At 38.7% G+C, this 22681-nt stretch overlaps 1 protein-coding gene across 2 annotated transcripts; it reads left to right on the top strand.

Annotated features, from left to right (window-relative positions):
* Positions 1–1460: 1460 nt before the first annotated feature.
* On the top strand, positions 1461–21286 carry rab11fip1a (RAB11 family interacting protein 1 (class I) a). 2 transcript variants are annotated; one of them, XM_038285692.1, is made up of 6 exons: positions 1461–1989; positions 14311–14747; positions 14886–15783; positions 17056–18705; positions 19271–19373; positions 20089–21286. In XM_038285692.1, exons 1-6 carry the CDS (start codon positions 1640–1642, stop codon positions 20290–20292), a joined length of 3642 nt encoding a protein of 1213 aa, XP_038141620.1. In that variant the 5' UTR covers positions 1461–1639; the 3' UTR covers positions 20293–21286. The 2 variants fall into 2 exon arrangements, with proteins under 2 accessions (XP_038141620.1, XP_038141621.1); XM_038285693.1 differs by lacking the exon at positions 17056–18705.
* Positions 21287–22681: the final 1395 nt, after the last annotated feature.

Here is a 22681-nt window from a genome sequence, read left to right as displayed (position 1 = left end):
ATCCTGGGTGTTTCAATATGCTCATGGTGATGAATAACTTGTGGGTAGGATGACCTCAGCATAAACCAGAGGATGTGACTGTGACTCATACCTCTGGCAAAATGTTTTAAACTACAAAACAAACCAGGCCTGCTCACATATCTATGTAAAATAAGGATATTGTTTTGTAGATTTATTATTTGCCACCTTAATTAATTATAATTTAGTTAAAAATTGCTTGGTGTCTTACAAATAATACAAATAATATTTTCAACACTTTACATGAACTGATTGACATAAATATTATGTTTTGTTTGTACTTTAACACATTTGAACCCTTCTTTTGGTAGTGCAACACATACTTCTAATCCTTGAGGGGGGACTTGGTTTGAGTGCATCCCTGATCCAACTCATCGTTTTTGTTCAGCATCTACTAACTCCATAATAATGTTGAACTGTTCTCCCTCTGCACAAATACACTTTGCATATTCACCCTGTGCCTGTGGATCCTAATTACTTTTGACACATCCAACTCCTAAAACAAAGTACATTTTTATGGGAAATCTAAAAGTAAGTTAAGTTTTAACTCTTGGCAATGGTTGCCATTTAATCTATTGACAATTTATTAACTTTGCCTTAAAGTCTATAAACTTGTTTTTGACAACCCCATGTGGGATAAACTGTTTAATTAATTTAGTAGAAATGTGTATTAAAATGTAGTCAAACTGATAGATATTCCCCTTGAAAAGAGGACATATATATATACTGTATATATATATATATATATATATATATATATATATATATATATATATATATATATATATATATATATATATATATATATATATATATACACTGTATATATATATATATATATATATATATATATATATATACTGTATATATATATATATATATATATATATATATATACTGTATATATATATATATATATATATATATATATATATATATATATATATATATATATATATATATATATATATATATATACACTGTATATATATATATATATATATATATATATATATATATATATATATACATTACATTTCAAAAGAGAATTCATGTTATTTAATTAAAATGTTAAATAGCCTGATTTTTGTTTATAAAGGGAAAAATATCACTCAAATGTGTTCAGTCATGATAATGACAGATCTGACAAATTAACGGTACAGATGCAGTTTTCCTCTGTCTAATCATATTCAGGCATTGAGTATTTGACATTTATTTCACCCAATCAAAGGCTCTTATGCAGAGCGGGGGCGGGGTCTGGTGACATAAGGGAAGTGAACTGTGAAACTTGGCGGAGCAGTGTGAAGGGAGTTGTGTTGACATGTCGCTTCACAGAAACTGATTCAGAAAGATGTCCCGTTCGAGTTACGCTCGTTAGTTCCGCGCAGACGTTGTCAAGTCAACAGTATATTTTCAGAGGTTCACAAAAAGTCTGTTAGTTTGATTAGTTTGATGTTAGGTGGACCATTGCGAGACCGAGCTTCCTGAACAGAACCAACCGCTGAGGTAACTTACAGCAGCAGAGGACGCCGAAGGTGAAAATTTAAAGTTCACAATAAGGACTATTTGATAGGAACACAGTTAAGGTCAACTTTAAGTGAGACTTTGCGGACTTTTAAAGATGTCTCTGCTCGACCAGAGCCAGCAGTGGTTTCCAACGAGTGTCGTGGTAACGGTTCATCAGGCTCGGAACCTGCGTATCAAGGGGAAAAATGGCACCAATGACTCGTACGCCATCATCCAGGTGGCCAAAGACAAGTTCTCCACCTCGGTGGCGGAGAAGTGTGTCGCTCCGGTGTGGAAGGAGGAGGCTTCGTTTGACCTGCCGCTCTTCCACCCGGGAAACGCCGAGCGCTGCACCCTGTACATCATCGTCATGCACCGGGCCCAGGTGGGACTGGACAAGTTCCTGGGCCAGGCTGTGATAAACCTGCTGGAACTGCACGACAATAAGTCCCGCAAAAAGACAGAGTAAGTGGAGATATTGCTTTTAATTCAGCTCTGTTTTGTTATTGGCAAACATTTAGCTATTATTTTAAAAATACAGGATCAAGAAAACAAAACAAAACTACACACAATACAGTAACTTGTAGAAAGTTCCTTTTAAGAATTATTTTTTTTTAGAATATACCTTTTACTCGAATTATTATATTACAAAAGGAAGAATATGGCTAATCCAAATAAATTCAGCACTAAACTTTCTCACACTGATGGTAAATTGTTAAAATTTTTAAGTAGAAAAGTCCCACAAACAAAAAGGTATGACACACTTACAATTTCTTTTGTAATCTTCAATACACTTTTATTTAAATAGAAACATAAAATACATAAAAAAAAGTGACATTACATTATACAATAATGCAAAAACACCCCTGACAAATTGAATCAACTTATAAATTAAAATGTAAGTAATTGCCAATAACAAGCTGTCATTTAAAAACTAACTTGATTACCAAATGCTAATAATTGTATGATTGTTGTAGAGCAGGGAAATAACGCCATGCTTTCCCTCGTTCACATGCTGCATACATATACAGGTGCTGGTCATAAAATTAGAATATCATGAAAAAGTAGATTGATTTCAGTAATTCCATTTAAAAAGTGAAACTTGTATATTATATTCATACATTACATACAAACTCATATATTTCAGATGTTTATTTTGTTTAATTTTGATGATTACAAATGACAACAAATGAAAATCTCAAATTCATCATATCAGAAAATTAGAATATTGTGAAAAGGTTCAAAATTGATGGCCCCTGGTGCCACACTCTAATCAGCTAATTAACTCAAACCACCTGCAAAAGCCTTTAAATGGTCTTTCAGTCTAGTTCTATAGGCTACACAATCATGGGGAAGACTGCTGACTTGACAGTTGTCCAAAAGACGACCATCGACACCTTGCACAAGGAGGGCAAGACACAAAAGGTCATCGCTAAAGAGGCTGGCTGTTCACAGAGCTCAGTGTCCAAGCACATTAATAGAGAGGCGAAGGGAAGGAAAAGATGTGGTCGAAAAAAGTGTACAAGCAAGAGAGATAACCGCACCCTGGAGAGGATTGTGAAACAAAACCCATTCAAAAATGTGGGGGAGATTCACAAAGAGTGGACTGCAGCTGGAGTGAGTGCTTCAAGAACCACCACACACAGACGTATGAAAGACATGGGTTTCTGCTGTCGCATTCCTTGTTTCAAGCCACTCTTGAACCACAGACAGCGTCAGAAGCGTCTTGCCTGGGCTAAAGAGAAACAGGACTGGACTAGGGGTGTAAATAATAATCGTTTTGTATCGATGCATCGATCCAAAAGCCGACGATCCGATGCATCGACACGTCCGCAAGATAATCGATTAATGTTTTTTTTTTTTTCCTCCGGTCTATTTTTATCCATTTTCTCCTGGGCGTAACTCTCCTCCCTCCCTGCGGTGCCGCTAAACTTATTTTGCCCTCCTACCGCGCTTCCTGGTTATACTCTTACAGCAGTTTGTTGCAGCAAGCTTCACACAGACATTTTTAAATTATGCTCAATATTGCAGCGTGGTCTGAGCTACACGCTGTGGGTCTAGATACGGCCGAGGCGGCGAGGAAGTGGGGGCGAGTTTAGTCCGACGACGGAGGGACAATGGGGCAAAAAGAGCGGAGATTCAGCTGGAAAAAGGCTCCCAGCGTTCTCGCGCACCTCGCTCTTCTAGCGGGTCAAACTTCACGAGTTGTTTTCCGCAATTTCGGTCATAAAAACAAAACAAGCCGCCCTCCTGTCTGGTGCACTGTTTGCGGTCAGCTACAATCTGGGAGAGGAGCAGCAGAGCGTCTCTCAAGGGGTCGGTGACGTCAACACTCTGGAGCCTTCTTCTTCTTCTTTTTTTTAATGGCGGTTGGCAAACAACTTATAGGTGCATTACCGCCACCTTCCAGAATGGAGTATGGACCAGACAAACTATTATATTCTCCCTAAAATACCCGTTCTTCTTAGAAAATTAAAAATACTACCAAAAACTACATCCCCAGATGACCTTTGAAACAATTCCCTTATATCTAGTTTACTTTTATTCCTGTCTAACTCTCTACACAACATCTCTCTTTCCTGAGTATATTTATTAAATTCTAAAAAAATATGTTGGACAGTTTCTTTGGAGCCGAGGTATTGCATTGAACTCATTACACTGATATTGTGCAGTATTTTTACAGTATTTTTTGATGCAGCTTTTCTACTTCTGTTATTTGCTGTTTCTAAAGAAAATGCATAACGATATTACAGCTTTCATTGATTTATTTCAAACTTGAAACTTTGTTTAGCCTGTAAGGTGTAAAAAAAAAAAAAATAATAATAATAAAAAAATTTTTTACCGATTAATCGATTAATCGAATCGAATCGTGGTGTATTCTTAAGTATCGAAAATAATTGAATCGTTGGGTCAGGAAATCGATACTGAATCGAATCGCCATGATGGATGTGATTTACACCCCTAGACTGGACTGCTGGTGAGTGGTCCAAAGTCATGTTCTCTGATGAAAGTAAATTTTTGATTTCCTTTGGAAATCAAGGTCCCAGAGTCTGGAGGAAAAGAAGAGAGGCACTTCATCCACGTTGCTTGAAGTCCAGTGTAAAGTTTCCACAGTCAGTGATGGTTTGGGGTGCCATGTCATCTGCTGGTGTTGGTCCATTGTGTTTTCTGAGGTCCAGGGTCAACGCAGCCACATACCAGGAAGTTTTAGAGCACTTCATGCTTCCTGCAGCTGACCAACTTTTTGGAGATGCAGATTTCATTTTCCAACAGGACTTGGCACCTGCACACAGTGCCAAAGCTACCAGTACCTGGTTGAAGGACCATGGTATCCCTGTTCTTAATTGGCCAGCAAACTCTCCTGACCTTAACCCCATAGAAAATCTATGGGGTATTGTGAAGAAGAAGATGCAATACACCAGACCCAACAATTCAGAAGAGCTAAAAGCCACTATTAGAGCAACCTGGGCTATCATAACACCTGAGCAGTGCCACAGACTGATCGACTCCATGCCACGCCGCATTGCTGCAGTAATACAGGCCAAAGGAGGCCCAACTAAATACTGAGTGCTGTACATGCTCATACTTTTCATGTTCATACTTTTCAGTTGGCCAACATTTCTATAAATCCTTTGTTTTTATTGGTCTTCAGTAATATTCTAATTTTCTGATATGATGAATTTGAGATTTTCATTTGTTGTCATTTGTAATCATCAAAATTAAACAAAATAAACATCTGAAATATATGAGTTTGTATGTAATGTATGAATATAATATACAAGTTTCACTTTTTAAATGGAATTACTGAAATCAATCTACTTTTTCATGATATTCTAATTTTATGACCAGCACCTGTAGCTTTTCCTCTGTTTTGAATGTACAGGTTTCCTCATTTCCCACAGGCCGCTGACCCTAAATCAACCTGAACAGGATCAGTACACGCCAGCTCCAATTCAAAAGGCCCAATCACATGGCATATTTGAATACGATCTCCATTTCCTCGTTCATTATCTTTCCCAACAGCAATAAGTTCACGATCTTGAATATTAAAGGGGAAGCTTATATTAGAAACTTGGCAAACTTTTCTCCTTTGGATGAACTTTACATGCACAAGTGAATTTACACAAACAACTACATGTGCTTGGCTCTAGCCTCGTGAGACCATCCTGATCTCGCGAGCTTTCAAGGTTTCACTCGCAGATCAGTCTGGAGCAGACATGGGCAATGTGGAGTCAACAAGTCATCTCCATGTCATGTATTTAATCTACCCAGCCAATTAACCAGGTGAGTCCAATCTGCACAGGTTAATTCACGGTGAAGATTGGACTCACCTGCTTCAGTGGCTGGGTAGAACAAATACATGACATGGAGATGACTTGTTGACTCCACATTGCCCATGTATGGTCTGGAGACTCTCCGTTAAAGAAAATTTGGAGTCGTTCACCAAACGAACGTCCAATCAGCGTTGGCTTTGAGGCGGGTTGAGGTGTGACGCAACGGGAAGCGCGACAGTTCAGTCTAAAGAACATGGCGACTTCAGCCGATGAAACTAGCGTTAACGTGGCTATCCACCAAGTTTTATCGGAATTACAGAGTATTTCTTCACTGAAAGAAGAGCAAAACACTGCTCTGGAGGCTTTTCTCAGAGGAAAAGATGTTTTTGCTCTTCTCTTCTCCTGAGTGGTTTCGGCAAGAGTAGCCTGGCTTGTGGTTGTGTTTTCGTCGTTGCACAGTTACATCATATGCTTCGTTGATCTGATTGGTTTATTTGGCCCATCTATCACCAACATAGGCCAATCAGCTAACCAGTATTTTCGCCCCTTCCCAAAATTACTTCAACGGAAGGTTTCCAGATGGATATGCGGAGCAAATCCATCTGGCGGAGTCAGGTTAGCTTGGCTCCAGGTACTTGGAGATTCACTTCCATACAGAAAGCCCATATTCTTACCTTCACCTACCACAGTATAGATGTCAGATTAAATAATGGTAGTGTCAAGGTGCTACTTTATTGTATCTCTTATACTATATCCATCGGTTGTGCTGTTCTTTTTACATCTCTTTGCGGGTGATGAAGCAGACTGAAGGTGTTTTATTGTTATCTCCATTTTATTCCCTCTTTCTTTCATAATTTCTCCTTTTTTTGTTTTTTCCTTTCGTGTTATTCTTACATTGCAGTGTCCATAAAATCTGTAATACTCCCTGCATGAATTATAATAAAGCGATATATATGCTTAGATCAAGCGGAACACTATGGTGATAGCCGTACTGCTCCACTTGTGAAAGCAAAATCTGTTGGGCTCCTTTTGGCATCAAGACGATTATTCTTATTGCCAGATCACCAGACAGGACACTGTTAAAAAGAAAAATTGGAAAACTTTATTGCTTGTTTCAATATCTTTTTATTTAACCGACCAGCACCAGTGAAAGCCGTCCCTGTTTTCTCTTTTGTATAAAGGAACCTGATCTGGGTTGAACCTTAGTGGTCCTGAGTTCAATAGAGGCCAGTGGTGTCTGTTTGCAAACTTGGAAAGTTTTTTTATACTCCTGGATTAATGTGTTTGATTCATAACTGATCAGAATGACTCCTCGGGATGTCAGTGAATCCTCTAGAGACCCTGAAATGTGTTTTTCATTCAAATCAGATTTGTTGAACCAGCAGCCGATTAGAGTTAAAGTTGGACTCCAGTAGCATTGCCTAGATAAGGCGTATAATCATTAAACTACGTCCAAATGTCAGCCCTTTTAGAACTGAAAGCAGCAGGGATGTATTACTGATTTTAAAAACATAAATGTTTGATTTGTCCTTGTTTCTTACATTCCACAAAGTTGAACTTTAACAAAATATCTTATATCTGCTTCCCTGTAATTTAGAAAAAAAAAACATTTAACTGCTTGGTATGCAGCCATTAAAGTTGTTTTGAATATTTGTCTGAACTCTCACTTCATAAATTGGTCTGAAGCCAACATTATGACCTTGATGACAGAGGCTTACCTAGAAATCATCCGTTCACGGTGCGGCAGATAATCTCACGTTTGCTGGGAAATGCTTAGTCTCTGCATATTTACACACCCAGATATGTGTTACACGTATGAGGAGGGCATTTATTGTTTGACGTACTGAAGGGTGTAATACGAGTCAAAATAAAAACACTGCCTTGGTGTTGAACTGAGAGGCACACACCCTCTTTTGTGCGAAAAAATTTAAAAATGAGCGTCTTATTTTGGGCTCTGTTAACGTCACTCTTGGTTTGTTTCCTCAATTTGTCTTTATTTTTAAAGTGACCTTTGGAAAGACTGAGTGCTAGAGATTATGAGCTCTGTTACCACACTGAAATGACCTCATTATATGGCTTTGGCTGTCATCAAGCTTTAAGTTTTATCTAATGTTTGCTCAGTTTGTTTTTATAGTTTTGTAGCGAAGTTCAACCCTCGCTGTTTCCTCCTTTGCTTCTCCCTTCCTTAATTGCTCACTCTGACTCCTCAGGATTCAACATCCAAACTGGGATCGGATGTTCTGCTTTTTCCTTGAAGTAGATGGTGTTAGATTACTATCCTGCTTCTCATTGTGGTGAGACGGTGTGTGACATTGAAACCTTTGTATTCTACCTGAAAGCTAGCTATTCTGTTGGCTTTGGAATGAGTTACCTGCTTTAATGTTTTAGGAGTCTTGATTATTTTACTTGAAAACCTGAATAATTATCCATTAGTTATATATGATGAAAGCATTACCCCACATATCTGGTTCTTATATTTTCCAACAATGATTCCCTTTGTAGGCTTTTAATGCTTGTGCTCTCTTGAAATGTCTTCAGACTTGGCCCCACTTCAGTACTGATCAGACGTCATTTTGAATGGAGTAAACTCAGACATCCAATAAATGCATCCAAACTAATAACTCTCGCCTTTTTTATTTTTCCTAAAGTGCTTTTGTTGGAAATGTGGACAACCTTGAGGTTTTACAAATTTCTTTGTGGCTTAACAAAAGAAAATCATGGCAAACCAGATTTCTATTATTTTTTACAGTGCATCTGTAGAAATAAGAGGAAAACAATGTGAAAGTGTTTTTAATAACCTCCGGAAAGTGGCATTGGGAAACATTTGGCTTGTTTATTCATTTAGAGAATGGAAAAAAAAGTTGTTTAAAAAAAAACACTTTTCCCTGTATTTGACCAGGAAATCACCAGTAAGGGGTAACCTATGAATGGCCCCTAGCAGTGGTCAGATGCAGTTAAATAAAAGAAGTGGTGGGAAATTTTAATCAACCCAAAAACCACAGTGGTAGGCACACTTTGTTAAGCAGAACAGGCTAAAATTATTACAACCTGCTTGTTAGAGGAAGCGATACCCCTGAGATGCTACTGGATGTTTGCAAATAAAGTTAGCAGGAAAAATGATAATGGTGAGGTATTGTCATATTTCCAGTGAAAAGCAGCTGTGCTTTTTTTTTTTTAAATGATGGATGAAATAAATTGGGAGGTTATGTGTTTTACTAGGGGTGTGGGGGGGGAAATCGTTCTGCCAATATCTTGTGATCGTGATTTGCCCGATATAATATCAATCTTTCACTTCCTAGTATCATTTTTAAGATGACAAATCATTTTTACCTAAAACAATGAGTGAAAATGGACTACCTTTGCACCTCCACTCTAGCAGATAGCTCTTTGGAGCCCTTTTGCTGTGCGGCGCAGCGCCTTTATCTGTAGTTGAGGCAGTCACGGTAGAGGACTTAGACTGACTCAAACCCCTAACAACATGGATACCAAAACAACTAAATGATCAATATCTTCTGGTAAAAAAAAATATACAGAACTTTTTTTTTTAATCTATACATTTAATTTTGATAGCTGGGAAAAATATTGCATATGTGACCATATATATAGTATACATATAGTATAGGGCTGAAACAATCCAATTAATCATAATCAATCGATTATTGAAATAATCGTCAACTAATTTATTAATGAGTCATTACCTGGATAGTTGAAACTCTAAAACATACCTTTAAGTGACAGAGAAACAGCTTTAAGTAGCAATTATAGCAAAATTGTAAAATAAAATAAATATTGAAACATTTAAGATATGCGTAGTTTCCTCAAGCAGAAAATTTTTAGTTTCACCTGGTTTAATTTTGCAAAAAGCCTTTAATAAACCTTTGGCTATCAATTATTGAGAAAATACTCAATAGATTAATCAATTTCCAAAATAATCCTTAATTGGAGTGCTAATATAGTGATATTGCGATATCGTATAGTGACACGTATCGTATAACAACACCCATGCCGATACTCACCCTTAGTTTTCACTTATGTAAGTTATTTAATTTATTGTTTTTCTTTCTTTACTCTGGTAAATCAAAGACTAACTACTGTAGTAGTGCTTTGTCAAATTTTAGCCAGTACAGATTTTCTCCATCAGCCACTTGAGTACTGTAACTGTATTCTGAGCCCTATTTAGAGAACACGTGCCTTGATAGAACTGAAATCTGTGAAACTTAAACAGTTTAAGCCCTATTAATACAACAAAAAATTTGAAGTATCTAAAGGTCCGTGCTAAATGAGGCTGTTTGAAAAAAAATCTCATGTAGTGTTTCTGTCAGCAGTTTTTAGTCATTTACTGTGAAAAATTTCTCTTAATGAACGATAAACCGAGTGCTTATAAGGTTGATAATCAGGGGATTCAATATATAAATGGAGTCACATTCACAGGTTATGGAGATACTTGAACTATTTTAAGATGTTACTGGTTGTTACCTTTATACAATGACTGTAACAGCGATTAAAACACACCATTAAGAAACATATTTATGTAACTAGTCGGATTTTATTTTTTTATTCTAACTTGTTGAATCAAGGTAAAATGGTTAAGGATGTTTTTCCTGGTTACCAGCGGTATATCGAGGTCAGCAGGACCTGTGGGGAAGTTGCAGGTCTTGCAGGCTCTGTTCCCTAGTGTCAGGTGTCCAGGCACCTGACACTGTTTTTGTATAAACAAAGAGCTTAGCAATTGTATTCAAAGTTTCCTATATTGACGCATAACCAAAACCAGCATATTTAACGAAACTCATTTAAAGTAGAAGACGTCTTTCTTTCCTTGCCTTTTAAAATAATTTCATATAATAATGATAATAAATCTCCCCCACAAAAAAATAATCATGTTAATTGATTTTAACAGTAAAAGTATGGTGTTGCTTAGATTTTTTTAAACTCTCCTATTTTTTGTGGTCTTTAATTAGACTGGTGCTGCTTAAAAAGATCCAAGTCTTCTGTTAATAATTATATGTAAAACAGAAGTTCTTTCAGCGGTTAGAGTAAACCTGTAAAGCAGGACCAGTTGGCACATAACGTCAGGGTTTAACTCTATTATATGCAAACAAAGCAGAAGTTAAAAACACCCTGACATCCTTTTTAATAACGTCGTCTTCACTCGAGGTACACTCCCTCCTGGAATTGCTTTGAACAACAGCAGCAAAACATTTCTTGACTGACTGAAAAGTGTTGTCTGCCTTTCTTCATGGTCTGACTTCATTAGTAATTGTTTGACTCAGCCCTTCTGGTTTGAGGTGGGAGGATGAAAAATGTTTGAGTTAAACTCTTTGTAGTTTTAGCTTATTACTGTACTGTACATACTGTGCAGATTCTCTCTGCACATTCAGAGGAATGTTGGGTCACTCCCACACTTGCTTCCTGACTGTTTTTTTTTAATTTTTCCATAACATGCTGCGGCAAGAAGAAATCACACGTGCTGCAGATCCCAAATTTGAAGATTTTTGCACAAATGTTTGTACTGGGATTTATTTAAAGCAGGTTTTTCGCTACAAAGATTAAATGGATAAGTTAGGCAAATATTAAGAAATTTGATTAAGAGATGCACTGATTCTGTCCATACTGGCAGCTTGTACTCGGTGTTATTGTATGCACATCTGAGCAAGTTGACTTGCTAAACCAGAATTGACCCACCTGTAATCACTGTGTTTGTTTTGGTGAGTGTTTAAAGGGGGCTGTCCAGAACTCTCTTTCTTACCGTTGCGGACAATAAGTGGTGATGCAGTGCAACAAACGGGCTCTGGGGTGTGGGCTTAACAATGCAGTAATTGTCAGGCTTTGTTTGCACCCGTTTTAGCCCCTCCAGCAGCACGTGGAAGCTGTACTCGGATTAATGACGCCACTCTAATTGGACGGTTTTTTCATTTCAACAAACATGACGTATTTAAAAAGAAGTTATTTTGAGTGCAGCTTTGTTGTAGAGTTGTGAACAGTATATGTATTGTAGAAGTTCAGTATTTCTTAGAACCGGATCATAGGTCATTTCATGCAGATTGAACTGAATTAACTTTATGGTCACACATTTATTTCCCTTAAAGACCAAAATCGCAGTCATAACAATTAGTTTCTTTTAATAATTTTTTTATGTTTTATCTTTTTTTATCAAGTCTTATGTCAATCAGATTTCTTAGTTTTCTATTTGTAATAAATTGGCAAATGATTCTCTTTTCAAAGAATTTTAATGAAGTATTATGTGTTGAATTTCTGAGGTAAGAGAGTCATTAAATACTTTTTGGAATAGGACTATTTTATCAACAAATATGGAGAAAGGGCAGAACTTATTATATTTTCTGTATTTGCGTCTCATTTTCTTGGAATTGTTTTTTCTCCAATTTTGACTTTAACTACCTAAACAAAAAGTTAAATGGTGTCATAAGTCCGATATAGTTCAAATATTCCTGGTAGTAAAACAGCTCCGTTAGTTCTGCATCTGTAATATTTATTAATGATAGTTATGAAGGTCATTATTTAAATAGCCTCCATGGTATGACCTCATTTGTTTTTAGCTAAAGTATCAGTGATATTGTGTACAAAGACTAGGCGATGATGCAGAGGCGCATGTGTGGAGGGGGTTTGTGGTGCAAATAAACAACTCTTTCCAGGTTCCATAACTTGTTAAACCAGCTTAAGAGGATTGTGTTTAGTAATTTATCCTGAATCCCTGTTTCGGGTGACCTTACTGCTGTGGCATTATTGAAAGGTTTGACATACCTTCAGTTAATTTGGTTTTGTTGGTCTTTGCCCACACAAAGTTTTTCCACATTTTGGACTGAGATCCAGCCTTTTAGGTCTCCCTCGTGTATTCTTTTCCCATTTAGTTTTTTGTCTCTTCTGAATCCTCTGGTTCTCAAACAGGTTTTCTGTCCAGTCTAGTCTAGCAAGGTGCTCCGGTCTTGTCGCAGCAAAACAAACTGAAATTCTTACCCCCACCCTCAGCAACGATAATTAGTTTGAGTTTTTTTGTGCTGATAGTTATTCTTCTGGTGTTGGTACAAAATACTGCTTTAGTCTTATTTGTCCAGAAGGACATTTTTTCTATTGCGTCCTGCTTGTTCACAGCTAGAGTTGATAACAGATGATAAATTAACATAAAGACTTAGAAAAGCACACAAACACTACTGTGCAGCTGTTTTTATTGTCAGAATGCCTTTCTGTAGTAAGTGGAATGATTCATGAAAAGAACCTTGAATAATTCAGCAAAATATTATATATATATATAACTCTAAATGTTTCAGGTTGTGAACATCAGGAACATTGAGGTAGCTGATTGCTAAGCAAACAGACCACCTGTGAGTTGTAATGTTAGACAAAATGAGCTAGAGTCAAAATTACAATCCAACATTTACAGTTCTTTGAGTTTTCTGATCTAGAGGTAATAACATCAGTGAGCAGGAGCCGTAAAGTAGTTGTACTAAATGGTTGTGTTGATGCTATTTTTGTTTTATTTATTTTTTATTATTGGGGTCAGAAAGCATTTAAGCTTTTTTTGTTTTGTTTTGTTTTTATAATAATAATACATTTTAATTAAAAAGGCGCCTTTCTGGACACTCAAGGTCACCGTACAAAAGCATAAAAACAGTGTCAGAAAAAATAAAAATAAAAACATTACATTATTATTTTAGTTTATATATGAATGATTTCATCATTGTCCTACATCAGTGCTTATTGCTGCACAACTATGAAATTTCAAGTAAAATCATCATACACCACTTTGCCACATAATACATTTTATAATTAAGAAATAGTTTGTTTAAAAAAAAAAATCAAACCGTGAAATAAGTTTTAAGGTTTTCATAGAACCATCTGTCATCAAAATGAGGATGGGGAACAGTATTTTTCCTTTGTTTTGTTTCTTATATTCAAACATTTACTGAGAAGTATTCAGACAAAACCTTTTTTTTGAAGGAATAAAAAACAATATCTGCTTTTATTTTAATCATATATTGGGGATCAGTTAGACTCAGTTGGCCTCCAACACTGCATCAGTCAATCTTTTAATTCTAAAGTCAAAATATTTAAAATCTTAGGAGCTGCATGTATTGGGTAGAGTTATTTAAATTTAACATAAAACCAGGTGAGGGACTTTATATATTTCATGTTGGTGTAATGCTCACACCTGATATTTCGTCTACACTTCAATTATTCTAAAATTTAATATAAAACATGTTGCACTCCGTAGATAATCCCATCCAGAAGACAGTCTTAGAAATGTCCATCTTCAACGCCTGTGGTATTTTGTGCAGATCAAGTCTGTATTGACGTCTGAAGCAGTTTTACATTTAATAAATGTCTGAGATTACTGTTTAAATATTACCATAATATGAATGGAAACATTTTTTAAGGAGTAAATGCTTGATGAGGTCTGTTCGAGGCGAGTTTTTTGTGCATATTAACTTATTTTTTTTGTGGTTAAAAAAATAAATGTCATTTGATCTTCATGTGTGACGTTCTGATTTAATTTCAGCTGGTACAAGCTGGTGAACAAGTCTGGAAAGGAGGACAAGGTGCGAGGGGAGGTGCTCCTAGATATCCAGTTCATGAGAAACAACATGTCAGCCAGCATGTTTGACCTTTCGATGGAGGACAAGCCGCGCTCTCGCATCTCTAAGCTGAAGGACAAAGTCCGTGGAAAAAAGAAGGAGGGCCCCTCTGACTCGGTGTCTGCCATCGTCCCCCCTGTCAGCCAGGTGCTCACAGACAGCGAGGGGGAAGCTGATGCACAGTCGCTTAATCAGACCTCTGTTGGAAAGAAGAAACCTAAAATAAAGAATCCCTTCGCCTCTAAATCAAACTTGCAGCGTAACATCTCCCAGTCCATGTCCACACTCGGGACCCTCCCTGAAAAGAACTCGTCCCTCTCTGCCAGCCGCTCGTCTGGCCTCAATATCGATTCCTCTGAAGGTAATTCAACCTCTCCACACCCTGTTTGCACTGTTTATGTTGACATTTCTGGCTTCTGAGTGCTGTGCATTGCTATTTGAATAAGGGTGATTTCCATCTCAACAATGACATCATGCTTCCCTGTTTGTCCTCCCACAGGAAAAAAGAAATTCAAACTCCTAGGACACAAGCGAACAGGCAGCTCTGACAGCAAGGTTTCTCTGGGTGGTTTCTCTTTACTGGGCCGCTCCAAGCAGAGCAACAGTGAGCTGAACAACCTGTGCATCAATGGCAGCCATGTCTACACTGAGGAACCAGAAGCTAAAACTGGATCTACTCTCAGTCTGAACAGCTCAGGCCTAGGCTCGGTGGAGGATATCCACAAACACACATCTGACGCCTCTGCAGATATCAATAAAGGCACACAAGCGCCCTTATATGTTAACACATCCACAGATAAAACTCTACAGGCGCAACAGCACCATCAAGAGGAGGAGAATAGAAGGCAGGCAGAGGAAAAGCGCATCGCAGAGGCCAAGAGGCTGCAGGAAGAGGAGAAATATAAGGTAGAGGCCAGGAGACTGCAGGAAGAAGAGCAGAGAAGACAACAGGAGGAGCAGGAGAGGAGAAGACGCTATTTGGAGGATCAAGCCAGGAGAAAAAAACAGGAAGAGGAGGAAGAGCGCAGGAGGCTGGAAGCAGCTGAAAACCAGAGGCTTGAGGAGGAACGGCGAAAAGGAGAGGAGCACAAACACCAAGAGGAGGCCTCCATGACTGAGAGGCTCACTTCTCTGTTCGGAATGATAAGAAAGAAGGAGGAAAAGAAGGACGACGTCCATCAGCAGACCAAAGAGGAGCAGCCTCCTGTCACAGCCCCTCGCACTGAGTCAGTGTCCCACAACACAAATCCATTCCAGGACATCCCCGTCCACTCAGATCCTCCAGCTGCCACCAACCAAAGTCCGTCTGATCCCCTGAAATTCAGCCGGAACCCACAAACGCCCTCTTCCACGGTCTTCCAAAACCGCACCGCTAAAGTGTCTGCAGTCAAACCCAGGTAGGCCTGCATCTATCTCTGTAGCACTGTTTACACCAAACTGCACCACAGTTACGTAATTCTATTCGCAGCAATGTTATGACACCGAGGAGTCCTTTCCTCATGGGCTTGGTTGACTGAAATGTAAATACCTGACCACGGGTTTTTTTCTGTTTTGTTTTAACTGGAGCATTGCAGAAAGGACAAAACTCAAACTGAAGCAAGATGCACAGATATGAGAAACATTGTTAGAAACAATTTCTGCTTTTCTCAACATCCTGCTTGCAAAATCCTGAAACCTGGGAACCCCCCCCCTGTTTATTATTAATCTGTGAATCTGTCTTTTTACTGTCTTGTATCAGCTTAACTCAGACTGCCAGCCGGTGGTTGACAGACCTGTTAAACTAGTTTTGTCTGGTCTGAGAATGTAGGCGTGGTTGGTGTTTGAAAAGATGCTGCTGAACAGGTTGTGTAGAGAACAACGGCCATAAGCAGCCACTGAGCGATAGTGTCTCCTCTCTGTGAGGAGCTCTGGGGTGACTGAAATTGGTTTTTTAGTTGTTTTTTTCCTCTTTGCTTGTCTCTTGGTCTGAGCTGGAAGCTTTTTGATCACAATGGTAAGATGAGTTTTGTTGTTTCCTCTTTTTACAACTTTTCCTAAAGGTTTTAGAGATATGAAGTTGTAGACAGAGCAGCTAGTTGTGTCCTGTTGAAGGTCACCTTCCACATGGTTTGCTTTCTTTAAATTGTGGTTCGGTGCTGTTTTTCTTATTGTATCTAATAGGTGATGATCTCATTGTGGCGTCCAGTCATGTCAAACAGCAGCTAAAAATAGAAACGTGATAAACTTCACATGGGTGTTGGTTATTACCTTTATGGGTCCCAACTTTATTTTGTGAATACTTTTGATCAGAGATGCATTAGTCAGGGCTCCTATCAGCCAAATGGTTACAGTTATGACTGAATGTTTCCATAATTGAGATAAAACATAAAGGAAACAAGCTTTGATGAGGAAATGAAAAGGATTTCAAGAATTTCCACAAAAATGTTTCATAATCACCTGAACCTGCAGGAAGCTGATAGATGTGTCTAATGAATAAAGATTATTTCTTAGTTTGATGTATTTCAGAGGAAAGTTGGTACATCTCTAGTCTTTGCCATCTGTGTTACTTTAAAATGGTCATAAAGCCATTTAGCGAAATGTGATGCCCTGGTTTAACTGGTGATGGGTTGAACGTTGAAAGAGACTTTGGTCACACTGACCTGTAGGCCTTTTTTTTCACTCCCTGGCAGATTGCCTCAAATTTTGGAGTCTGAACCTGCTGACTACCAAAGCACCAGTCAGCCATGTCCTTCCCCAAACCAATCGGAGGCTACCCTCTCTAGCGTTTCCTTGGAGTCCCCTGATACCTTCTCCAGCTTGCACTCATCGGTGGCCCCCCCTAACGCCAGACAAAGTCCGTCCGGTTCTCCGCGTGGCAGCACAGAAGATTTATCGATCGTCGACTCTGAAGGATCTTTTGACACCATGGCGGATCAGAGGAGAAGATCACCTTTACCACCTTTGTATTCTGGACACAGAACCCATTCTGGAAGAGATCAGGTTCCGGTCAGAGAGTTCAAGAACCCTGCTTATGTAGAAGATGATGATTCGCAGCAAAGAAAGGTTTCTCCACCGCTTCCAGATTATAATACACTCTTTCCTCAGAAGAGACACGGAGTGCAGGGCGAAACTCGATGGGATAACTTAGTCTCAGAGTTCAGTAAGAAGCATGGAGACTGTACACCTGAGCTTATGGGTCCTGAGATGAGTGTGGATGGACCAGTGGATCAGACGAGGTCTAGGTTGCACGAAGTGCAAGAAAATCCTGATATCAGGAAACATCAGGAGACCAAACCTGTGTCAACAAAGAAATTTGCAGCCCCAGCTCCACCTCGGCATTCTGCCTCTCAAGTCCCTCCTTCAGCGGTCGAGTCCAGTCAAAGACATGGCCAGAAGGTCACGCCACACTCTCTCCTGAAGTCTCTTTCACCTACGTCTAAAACAACCACCACAGCAAGCAGCAGAACGTCAAAAGATGAAGAAAGGAAGGAGCCGCATTCCCCAGCTGCAGCCACACCTACATCCAGACCACCCAGCAGATCGGCTGCTGATACAGCTCCATTAGATGATCAAAGGAAACCACAAGTCTCCTCAAACAAGGAAGCACCGACCGCTAAACCCAGACAAAGGGTTAGTGGCACGGAGCCAGCCAAGCAGAAGGAATCTGCTGTGAAGCCCAGCGTCCAAACCTCCAGTTTAAATATGAGCAGCATGAACAAAAAGGAAAGGGAAAACTTTGCAAACTTTCTTCAGTATTCCAACTCTGAGCGCCTATCTCAAGACTCCAGAGGAAAGCTGAAGCCTGATCAAGAATCAGGAAATGTGCGGAGAGAGCAGACAGATAATTCTGATAACGGCTTTAATCAGGAGAAGCAGGCTGACACATTGGCTAATTTGAATGGCAATGATTCAGTCAAACAAGCCCAGAGCAGAAAAAAGGATGAACATTCAAACCCAGGCAGTCCTGCCTTTCAGAGGAGGAATTCATCAAGAAGAAAAATTCCCCTGCCTTCCATTCGCTCTGAGAACATTTTCACATCCCAACAAGAACCAGAATCTAAAGAGCCGACAGCCTCAACCACAACCAGTCAAGTGGTCTCTGCAAGAGGGGGCAGCAAAGCATTCGCCCCAGCGCAGCCTGAAAGTGACCTCAAACCAGAAAATGGTCTCTATGGAGAGGAGGATCCTTCTCAGTCAGCGTTTCCTTCCTCCCAGCCCCTCTCTGTTGTTCTGGAGGAACCAGGAAAACCGCTGTTGAAAGCGTGGGTGTCTCCCTCCGAAGCCCAGCCTGTCAGTACTCAGAGTAACAATGGAGGTGGGCTAGGATTGAGTCCACGCAGGTGAGATTGACCGGGCTGATTACGGAGTCTTCTTTTGTGAACTTTTGGTTCTGATTCATTCATGATCAAACTGCTTTCAGCACGGTGCTTTAACATTGGAGAAAGGAGGAGAGGTTTTTCATTTGGATCATGGGTTCAACTGTTGTCTCTGGCTTTTGGAAACTGTCCTCATTCTGATTTTTGTTTTATTTCTTTGAGTCTGGAATCACCATAAAGTTCATGGCCTTCAAGAGTCCATATTATGCTTATTTACAGGTTACAGTTTAATATGAGAATTACAGGGGGTTGGCATTTCAGTGGTTTTGTTTTTCTTTTGTGAAACATTTTTTAAGCTTATGTAAAATCTCTTTTTCCAGAAAAGTTTACTTTGCTCCAGCAGTTATGCAGCTCTTTAGCAATGTGTCCTGAAAAACTAGAACAAAGAAACCTAAAAAGCATAATATGACCTCTTTAATTTTACATTTCTTGATCTGCTTATTATGGAATGTTGACATTGTGAACACCAGCTCTGCTGTAACTCTCTATTCGGTTTAAGTTAATCTACACTTATTGTCTTCTTCAACAGGCCTCATCCAGTGAAGCCCATGAGTTCATCTGATAGCCAGTCCACCAGCTCCCCTGCTGCTAAAGAGATCAAAGTTTGGGACACTACCCCTGAAAAAATTAAGGTAAACAATGTTTTATAGACTGGAAGAAAAAAAATAAAAAATTCAGAATGAATTGTGGGATTTCACTAAAAGATTGAATGCACCATATTTTTGGTAATATCAGAGTAAAAGAGATGAATACATTCTTGAATGAATGGTGATCCAGTCGAAACCATCCTTCTCTATCCCACTTCTGTTCCATCCAATCAGAATCTCACCAGATATAAAATCAACTCCTTAAACCTAAAGATTTAGAGAACCTTTATTGTCATTTTTTATACAGAGTGTATACAAAACAAAATTTCTATACAAGTTTTTCAACAGTGATTGAGCAGCTTAGCAGTGAAACAAGCATTTCCATTTATAAAGTGCAGCAGTGAACAGAATGTAAACAGTGTAGGAGAAAAAAGAAAACTACTTTAAAGTCGGTACAAAAGGCATTGATATGGTGCAAAATGCAGTAGAACATTGAGTTGTGTTCTATTTAAAGGAATTATGAAAAAAAACAGCCATGTTGGTAGTGCAAATATGTTTTCAAGTGTGATGCAGAATCTTAGAAAGATAGATTAGACAGTTGTAGAGTCTGATGGCAGTGGGGAAAAGCTGTTGCAGATCCTGCTGGAATAGTGTGAAGCCTCTTCCCAGAGGGCAGCCGGGAGAGCTGTTCATGGTGGGGGTGTGAGGGATCACTGGCGATGTTACAAATGTTCTCATTGTCCTTTTTTTTTTCTGTTAGCTGGAAGACTCTGTGGGAAGCGGCCCTTACAGTCAGCTGACCACAGAGGAGCTGATCAAGCTGGTGGTCAAACAGCAGACCGACCTCTCCAAGAAAGACGCCAAGATCACAGAGCTGGAGGAGTACATCGACAATCTGCTGGTCCGGGTCATAGAGGAGAAACCCACCATCCTGCAGTCTCTAACTGTTACCAAGCCAGTGTGAGAGAACAGAGAGAGGCTACTGAACTCTATCAGAAATGTATTTATACTGTTGTCATCCTACTGAGAGGTAGAAGCACTATGAATGTATTTTTAATATATGCACTTTTATTAGCTTGAGGTGTTTAAGAAGATCTGCTGTAGTAACAAGCAGTGAAGTCTTATTATATTTGAAATTAAAGTCTTTATTTAACTCTAAGGTACAGCAGATTGATTGGGTTTGTTTTAAACCAGCCTTAATAAACTTGATGTAAAGGACAGAGCACACTATAGCTTTTTAGTTACCTCTTCTCTGATCCTTTGTCTGGACTCTACTGCTTCCTGGTGATTCATCTCATACCCATCCTTTTTCAACTGTTTCACATGTGTGTATCTTTCCTTCCACCACTGAAGTCTTAATCATTATATTCCTTTTTTTTTTTTTTATCCTTTTTGAAAGCTTCTGTAACCAACAGCCATCACCTTGTAGCTAACACTGTGGGATATCACACTGCCTTTCAGTCCTTTCAGAACTAATGTGCTCATTGTTGCTGCAGGGGCTGTTCAGAAAACCAGCAGCTAAAAGCAAGTAGCTACTGCACTACGTGTCTTATATAATTTTGTATTTATGCATTTAACCAAGCTATGCAAAACGGTTTGGGATGTAGAGAAGTAATTGTGCAGAATCCTGTGTTTCTATAGTTGATCAATTGTTTGGATCACTCTGATTGTCTGTTGCTATATGTATTAGATATTTACCAAAGATAATTAACAGCTAATTGTTCTAATCCAACCTAGTCTAGGTGTCAGATTAATACTAATAAAAGCCAGAAATATTTCCTTTCAATATGCAAAGAACTGTGCCTTTTTATGAGATTTTGGAGAGATTTGTTGGATAATATCTCTTCTCTTTCATCTCTAAAATGTGTTGCTTAATGAACCTAAAACATCTGTAACATTTAAACTGTTTTGGTTTTATTTGTAATAAAGACTCTAACCTTTATCTCATTACACTCATACCAATTGTGTTCCTCTTGTCTTTCTGCAAAACCATTAAACTATGACTAATCTGTTTTAAAGAAATGGTATGATGTAAACTTTGGTTTCCAGAAAGCTGTTTGTGCCATTCACATGGTAATTATATAATCTATAAATGGGTCCATGGAAACATGTTAAAAGTTCTCATATCTACCAGTTTTCAAATATATATATATATATATTTATAAAAAAAGAAAGTATTTTACTAATTGATAGTATGTGAGATTGAATGTGTAATTTAGTCTGGCCCCGATGAATGAGACATCGGAAGATTGTTGATTAGAACAACCCGTTGTCTTTCAAACCTTGTTTGAGCATATTGGGCAACGCTCTGACTAATGAGCGTTACTGACTGTGACGTAGTACAGCTTTGTCGTCACGGCCTCAAAACTCCGCCCACTTTGCATCCAGAAATTCAAAACGGATCTCTGCATTGTGATTGCATTGTGGGGGGCAGTGGGCTGCCACTGTATTGTGCCCAGGGAGAACTGTGGGGTTAAGGGTCTTGCTCAGAGACCCAGAGTGGCAGTCTGTGGGGGTGGGTTTCAAATTCTCATCCTCAGGATTCAAAGCCCTGCAGTGTGTCCTAACCACTAGCCCCCCCCCCCCCCCCCCCCCCCCCCCCCCCGTTAAAAAAAATATCTGAAGTTCAAAATAAGTAACAATAGTCTTAAGAATGGAACAGGGATTGCAGAAAGAAATGGCTCCTGTATAGGGTTTACTTTATAAAAGTTCTCATTTTAAAAAAGAAGCCTATAAGGTGTTTAAAATGTCATATTTGGACCAAGCAGAAATTTATTTATTTCTTTAACACACTTTTGGCACAATAAAAGTATATAAATCCTTGATGTACAATTTTCTTAAAGCATCTTTGTGAAACACGCCAGTGGACAGTTTATTGTAAACAACTGACAGGAAAAATGAAGGAATTTCTGCATTGTTCCCATTTAACTCGTAGGGTAAAAAGCCCTCTGATGTTCAAGTTAAATATTACCCAGTATTTGAAGCACCCAAACATGCCCGGACCAGTGTTGAAATTTTTATCCTTGGAACCATTTCTTAAATCAGCCAAACTCACTTTATATTGGTAACCTATACACAGAATGACATGGTCATTTTTTTCCATTTGGTCAGCTCTTGTGTGAATGGTTATGGAAATTTTGATGTAAGAGCATTTTCAATTCACAGCAATGCCTCCTGCAGACCTACTTTATTACCTGCATCTTTTGCCACAATTAAAATTCAGTACCAGTTCGACCATCATGTTTGCAACAGCCAGAACCGACTCCATCATTCCAATGATCACCAATGGGTAGAAAATATTCCCTCTTCTTTGCAGTCAGAAAAAATACGTTTATGGAAAAGCAGTAGTATGA

The sequence above is a fragment of the Cyprinodon tularosa genome, unplaced genomic scaffold (assembly GCF_016077235.1).
Source record: "Cyprinodon tularosa strain WSP-4 unplaced genomic scaffold, ASM1607723v1 ctg214, whole genome shotgun sequence".
Taxonomy (NCBI): Eukaryota; Metazoa; Chordata; class Actinopteri; order Cyprinodontiformes; family Cyprinodontidae; genus Cyprinodon; species Cyprinodon tularosa.
This window is presented reverse-complemented; position numbering and strand designations above follow the sequence as displayed.

Coding starts and splice junctions, on each gene's coding strand:
- rab11fip1a (XM_038285692.1), top strand. CDS start 1,640: ATGTCTCTGCTCGACCAGAGCCAGCAGTGGTTTCCAACGAGTGTCGTG. Junction 1,990..14,310: donor AAGTCCCGCAAAAAGACAGA/GTAAGTGGAGAT, acceptor ATTTAATTTCAG/CTGGTACAAGCTGGTGAACA. Junction 18,706..19,270: donor CTAGGATTGAGTCCACGCAG/GTGAGATTGACC, acceptor CTTCTTCAACAG/GCCTCATCCAGTGAAGCCCA.